The sequence below is a fragment of the Bidens hawaiensis genome, unplaced genomic scaffold, assembly GCF_021521415.1.
Source record: "Bidens hawaiensis isolate Kalapana, Puna unplaced genomic scaffold, B.hawaiensis_p1.1 tig00020044_1, whole genome shotgun sequence".
NCBI classification, from domain to species: Eukaryota; Viridiplantae; Streptophyta; class Magnoliopsida; order Asterales; family Asteraceae; genus Bidens; species Bidens hawaiensis.
This window is the reverse complement of record NW_027493052.1, coordinates 55,040-62,358: the sequence shown is the minus strand read 5'-3', so window position 1 is coordinate 62,358 and position 7,319 is coordinate 55,040. Positions and strand designations below refer to the sequence as shown.

General features: G+C 37.9%; 1 protein-coding gene across 2 annotated transcripts; it reads right to left on the bottom strand.

Annotated features, from left to right (window-relative positions):
- Positions 1–3,417: 3,417 nt before the first annotated feature.
- On the bottom strand, positions 3,418–6,789 carry LOC143559806 (uncharacterized). Of its 2 annotated transcripts, XM_077048269.1 has the most exons (3): positions 6,770–6,789; positions 3,657–5,801; positions 3,418–3,577 (listed from the first exon to the last, which is right to left on the bottom strand). In XM_077048269.1, the coding sequence occupies exon 2, from the start codon at positions 5,782–5,784 to the stop codon at positions 3,658–3,660; it is 2,127 nt and encodes a 708-aa protein (XP_076904384.1). In that variant the 5' UTR covers positions 5,785–5,801; positions 6,770–6,789; the 3' UTR covers positions 3,418–3,577; position 3,657. The 2 variants fall into 2 exon arrangements, with proteins under 2 accessions (XP_076904384.1, XP_076904385.1); XM_077048270.1 differs by lacking the exon at positions 3,418–3,577 and having other exon boundaries at positions 3,634–5,801.
- Between the last annotated feature and the right edge of the window lie 530 nt (positions 6,790–7,319).

Below are 7,319 nucleotides of genomic sequence, written 5' to 3'. Positions count from 1 at the left end.
TTTTACTACAAATCATTCTCATCCTTTTTATTTTTGTTCCCCTTTATAAAAGGGGCAACTTCATAGAATAGTAACCAACTTTCAAAAGTGTTCCAATTAGGTCACTTAACTTTAAAAAATGTTCCAATTAGGTCACTCAACTTTCGTGTTTGATTAAATTAAAAGTTTTAACATGTTTTTTAGCAAATTTATTTTCTGTTTCACATAGGAAATCTTTTTATCTTTTTTTTGAAGTTGACGTTGAGTGGCGACGTGAATTTTATTTTTTATTTTTAAATTTTAATATAATTAACGTTTTTTAAAAATTTTTAAATTTAACTACATATATTGCAAATTCCGACACCCACATCTTATCATTCATTTATTTCTTGGCGTACACAAAAATCGGTGAGACTTGATTTGAATATTTAGTGACCCGATTTGGGGAAAATATGTATCAGTGACTTAATTGGAACACTTTTGAAAGTTGGTTACTATTCTATGAGATTTTCCCTTTATAAAATAAGATAAAGGATATAATACACTAATGGTTTATCGTACATTATGTACGCGACACTTTTAACCGTTAGATTTTCAAAACCCAAAATCACAATTAAACGACATCAACACACCTCCTTCCCCTTCGATAAGAAAATAGCATCTGCCTATGAGTTTAAAGGTTAGATTTACGGGGTAATTAGCGGTGACATCAACGTTTGAAGGTTAGATTTTCAGACCTTCTCTATCGGCGGCTCCTATGTCGGACACCATCGGCTTATCGGCGACATCATACTTATTGACGACATCACCTGCTCCGGTGTCGGACACCATCGGCGGCTCCTGCCAGCACTACCGTTGCGTGATTGCTGTGCCATGGCAGTTTTCGTAGCCGACATCTTCTTGTTTGACATTGAACGTTTTTGGGTAGAAACGTTTAAAGGTAAAGAAGGCAGGTGTGCTCCCTTAATTAAAATCACATTGAACGTTTAAAGGTAAAAACGTTTTAGTTGAACGTTTAAAGGTTTAAAACGTATTAGCTGGAACATATTAGCTGAACGTATCAGCTGAACGTTTAAGTTTTAACTGAACTTTTATAGGTTTTGAACGTATTAGCTGAACGTATTAGTTGAACGTATGTCGCATACGTAATGTACGTTAAGCGGTTATTGTACGTTAACCTTCCCCTATAAAATAACTACCCTCTACAAGACATCTGACTTTTTCTTCAACGCTTCTAAATTATGTGATCAATTTTTTTTATATTTTTTGGAGCTAAACAATATTTACTAACAACTCTAGTAAACATAAAGCAAAAGACAATTCTAAAATAATGTAATAAAAATTTGTATATAATGATTAAATACTCAAAGGCGTCTAACAAAACAAATTTAAACGAATAAATTGTTTTTCTAGATATTATTTAATTTATAAAATATAAAAATAAAAACAAGTCGCTTTCGAAAAGGAATCTCTTTCTTACATGGGACCCACTTTTAGGCCTGAAGAAACACTAACCGGACCCCGGACAGATTACTGGTAACCTGGGGGTTAGATAGATGTTTCCCACGAGGGGTTAGACCCTTGGAAGATGGTTCTTCTGATTACTGGTAACCTGGGGGTTAGATAGATGTTTCCCACGAAGGGTTAGACCATTGGAAGATGGTTCTTCTGATAACCTGCAAAACAGACACCGTGAGCTCGTCACTGAGAAGGGGGGGGGGGGGTTCCTCCTTGTGACCACCCTCCGGCGTGAGAATCAGACTAGATTGCTCTTTAAATATAAAAGTATATTAAGAGATTGCTAGAGCAGATATCAGGTATATTCTGATGATATAAGATAATGTAATGTGTTCAGATGATCATACCATTTGGGGTATTTATAGCCGAAGGTAGGTTTCCAAGGAGGTATGGCCAGCTGCAACAGTGTTCCTGTTCATCAACAGTAGCCTACGCACGTGCCTTGCTGGTAGTTGGTGGGTAGGCAGCGGCTGATAGTGACCAGGCCTGCTGTATACTATTCCCTTTCCACCAACTGCCGGCTACGCACGTGGTATGACAGTAGTTGGTGAGTAGGCAGCGGCCAATAGTGATACAGTACAGGAGCATGCTGCTCGCCATACTGTATCAGTGAGCTGTCGTATCTCTGATCAGATCTTTCGCCCATACCTCGTCAGGTACAGTAAAAGATCCTTCAGTATAGACTGGCTTATTTGGGCGGGAGTATTCCCCCTCCCGCCTCTGTGCGGGATTGCTCCCGGCTTTGCTCATTCCTTCAGGTGACACTGTGATCGAGAGCTAAGTGCCTTGTGCGTGTAGCCATGCTGCGCGGGTGGCCTTCCCTAATGGCTTGTATCATAGGCTGCGGGGACAGGCGGAGTCCTTCACCATTGGGAGGCTTTTCCTGCGGGACCAGCTTGCGTACTGCGCGTAAGGACGTCACGTCTCTGAGCATGGTTGGTCCTGCGGATCCAGTTGGTCTCTGCGCAGACGTCCCTGTTTAAGGTGAGTCTTGCGGGTCCAACTGGGCTCTGCTGGGACCTACCTCTTCAAGGCCACTTTGAAAAAAAAAGAATTTATTGTCACTCACAATATATTGTAGCAAAAGCTTTGAAGATATGGTGAGTAGGGTGGAACGGTACAAACCCGTACCCAATGGCTTGTTGTATTTTAGAGGCATCATGCTGCAGAAAATCACGTCATATATAAGTATGAAGTAGCACAAAAACCATATCCTATTCCTATGACAGCACGGTTGGTATATTACTAGATAAAAAGAACTTGCATAAATCATTTAAGCTTAAAATTTTTATATGTAGTAAACCATTTGATTAGAGTAAATGGAATACTCGATACTGAATTGGATACTTCTTAAACTTTGCAAATTATTTTATGTATTTTAATTGATATGAGTATCATGTGTATGGGTTGATATGATCATAATTAGGTTTTGTAATTCATGGTTTTGTTGTAACCTTTTCACACTTGTTATATTCTTAAGGTTTAAATTTAAATATAAGGTGCTTTTTTTTTAATGTAAATCAGCTAGTAATAGACATGGAAAAGAAACACAATACAATGAACTCTTCTTTTGCATATTTGAAATATGATTTAGATATCTTTTTGACTTTAAAAATATTCTTTGATTTGTGTTCGTAATTTGAATGTTAGCACCCAACTATTTGACAGGGCACGTATCTTTCCGGCTAAGGAATGTGAAATCCTTCTCCCGCTCCATAAATCCAATTTGCATTTCCCATTTTAGAGTGTCAAAAACACAAAAACGGTCACAAACCCGGCCCCAACGGCATTATCGCCGCTAAGCAACCGCCAAATCCAAAAACCAAGAAAAAACAGGAGGAACTGGGAATGGGCGGGTATGGTCCCGGGCCTGGTCTGGGTACGACAGGTCAGGTTTGGAACCAGATTTAAGGTAGACTATCAAAATCTGAATCTATGTTTTAAAACAAAATCAAATAAACCAAAATGTATGCAGAAGATAGGTTCCAACGAATTAAAAGAAAAAAAGAACTCATTGGGTAGATTGAAAAACTGTTTTTTCTTCCCTTCTTTTCTTCTTCCCATACTATGAATTCAGTTTCTGCACAAACAAAAAAAAACAAACATCATCAAAACACCAGCAAATCAAAAAACCAAAGTACTAAAACCAACAACCAAACCTTAATCTTCTTCTTCAGATGCTTCATTCAACCACTGAATAAACTTCTCACATTGTTTAACGAAAACTTTATCCGATTCATCCGCACCTTCTTTCTCATTCGCCCAATTAATAACTGCTTCTTCTTGAATAATATCTTTATCATATAACAAATGCAAAACCTGCACAAACACATTTGCAAACTCTTTCGCATCTTCCAAACACATTTCCTCAAATTTCATTATCACTTCAATTTCATCATCAATCCCTTGAAGATACGGTTTCAACAATTTCCCATAACGCGAGATCACATCGCTAACGTTTTTAACCAAATTCGCAGGAGAGTTATGCGGTGTTTCAAGTGCTAGTTTCATCATCGAATAAAATAACGCGCTCGCGCAATCTTCGAGACCCATGTTATATGATAACCGAAGCGAGTTGACTTCTAGAATAATGTGATCGTCTTTGACTTTTTCATTAACCGCGCGCAAAAATGTCGCTTCAATCTCTTTTTCAAATATATCTTCGCCTTGATTTTCATCATCTGATTCGTTACCGGATTCCAGTTCATTAATCGCGAGCACGCTATCATCTTGATCGTTAACTTCGAGACTGTCGAAAACAGTTTGAGTGAGCTCAATGAGTTTTGACTCGGGTATCGGTGCAACCGAATGACGCCACTCGTCTTCGTGGTCACCTTCACTCAATGACCAGATAAAACCACGCCCACCGACGCCGATTTCAGACGAGTTCCATTCGCTAACCGAATTCCCGTTTTCGAACGTATCAGTCACGTTTACGACTCCGTTATTATCGGCATATTCAAGCTCCTCATCACTATCTTGTGTCACAGGTTGCGGGAGTAACGAAACTTTTGAATACGCAGGGACCACGAAACCTGGTCCGACAACAACGTTAAAAGACAAAACTACCCCAGGTTCAAGAACCGACCCAGGTTTCATTACAACCCCGTCACATAATATTGTCTGCTTTAAAACGCACCCGTCTTCGATCGTAACGTTATTCCAAATATAGCACCCGTCAATCAAAACGTTACACCCGATTTTACACCCGGCACCAATAACCGAATTCAGAATTACCGTTCTATCCCCGATGCTACTTCCTTTCCCAATACACGTAAACTGGCCGATTTCAGCCGAACGCGATTGCGAAATTTCCGAGGCTCGGTAAATTCCGTTTCGTTCGACGTGGGTCGAATCGTTCGATGAAAACGCGACATCGGGCACAAACGGGTACGTCCATCTTTGAATAATATCTTTACTTATTGAATCATAGCTTCGAAAATTATCAATTCGAGCAGCGTAATCGGAGCGAATTTCATGAGTGAAAATTTTATAACCCATAATATCATCAACAAGCAAACCTTTAACAAAATGCCGACGAAGATGCTGATAATCGAAGTTGTCAGTAAATAAACTAAGCACTTCAGGGGCACAGATGTCAATATAACAATCTTGTTTATCGTTGTGCACGGAAATAGACGAGTTTTCAGCAAGAAACGCTTTATCGAGCGTTAAAGATCCTTGAACATTATCAGACTTATCATCATAATATAACAACTGCTTTGTAACGGGGTCGATTGCCATAAACAATTCATCGGTTCCTAATCGTGTTTGTCGGGTAATTGGCGACGGTTTTGATTGTTTAATCACCATTGTCATAACAGCATTACTATCCTTTTGTCTTCTTTGTTTATGTTCTTGAAGTGCTTCTGAAAGATTCATGTTGCTGACTGTATCACCGCTGATTAGTACAAAATCACCATTGATAACGTTGTGTTCGTATATTATACGTAACGCGTCACCTGCGCTGATACAATTGTGGGATTCGATTGTGGTGACTGAAAAGTTTGGGTGGTTGACCCAGTTTGACTTGTTGAGGTAATCCATGATTTGTTTTGAATGTGAACAACAAAAGACGAACACTTCGTCGAAGTTTGTAGATTCGAGCCATGATAATGTGTAGTCAATCATTGGGGTGTTGACTATTGGTAAAAGTACTTTCGGGCATTCAAGGGTTATTGGCCTGAATTTGGTGGTGAAACTGTCGGCCAATAGGACTGCTTTTAGAGGTACATGTGGCATGTCTTCTGCAGCTTCTTCTGGTTTTGAAGCCTTCTTTGCTCCCATTGTTGAGTTTGATTGATCTAGCACAAATCAAGAGTTTAAAGTTCCAAATTTAATAATAATGGTTTATAAATTGTGCCATTTTTGGTCTTGTAATCTGTAACACGGTTTAACGCATAACTAAAAGCAACAATTAATGATCAATAAGATAAAGTGTTCACGTAAATCTGTACTTCAGTTTCATCAAAAGCAAGCTGATCACAATTATCTGTAAACGAACCAAGCCAAACCGAAGAAGGCCCTGTTCATGTTCATCCTTTAAACTTTTATCGGATAAACAAATGGACGGTTCACAAACACCCAACCGGTTCGTGTTTCACAATTATCTGTAAACGAACCAAGCCAGACCAAAGAAGGCCTTGTTCATGTTCACCCTTTAAGCTTTTATCGGACAAGCAAATGAACGGTTCACAAACACCTAACTGGTTCGTGTTCGTTCACTAAGCAAATGGTTCACAAACACAAACATTATTTTAGTTGATTTAGGTGACTGATAATGGTCAGTGTCATTGGTTTGGTCCTGCTACCAAGTTTATTTTTTTGTTTTGTAAATAATAATAATTTTGCTTAAATCTATATGACAAGATTTAGTCATTAAAAAACTTTTAACGAACAAACAAAGATTCACGAACACAAGTGAACGAGCATGGCCTCTGTTTGTGTTAGTTCATAACATAATTTAGTTAATCGAACAAAATTCCTTGTTCAAGTTCATTCACTTGTTACACTCCCACCAAACATTTTGCGGTTGTTTACAGCTTATACTTCAATTTCATCAAAATAACCTATCTATCTATCTATCTATCTATCTTTATAATGGGAGGTTAAGATTGCAAGGTATATATAAAACCCTAACTTCAACCGGAACAATCAAATTAATGCATCTTGCATATGATCTGAATGTGATTGGATAAGAAGCAAAAGACCTAATTTATGAGCTGCGTTATCTGATTAAGAGAAATAATATGGATAGGAAGAAGATGAGCACCTGCTAATACTGGATTCAATATAATATACGAGTATGAAGGGTCCGCCGGTGAGTCGCCGGAGATAGGAGCAGTAGAGGGAAGGAGAGGCACAAGGCTGATACGACGAGTAGGAAATGTGATTGATATAACTAGTTTTTATCCCGGTATTTTTATATTATTAATTTATAATTTATAATATTTATATTTTTTAAGATTATAACATTTTAATTCTATTATTTATATATTTTAATTTAATGACGTATCGCAACTTGTGATGTGTAGCGTTTCCATGTGCGCAGAATTCACAAGATGCAACTATGGTCACACAACATGTTTTATTGAATAATCGGTCTTCAAATCCGATTAATGATGTTTTAGGTGGTTTTTAAATTCTGATTAGTGTGTGTATGGTGGTTTCTAGATTCTGATTAGTAAATTTGATAGCTTAAAGAATCAAAATCGAGTTCAATTGTTCAAAGAATCATAATCAACTCCAATATAAGATTATTGACTGGGTTTGATGGTTTATAAAAATTAACGATTAGCGACTTCAATCATTATTCTCTGTTT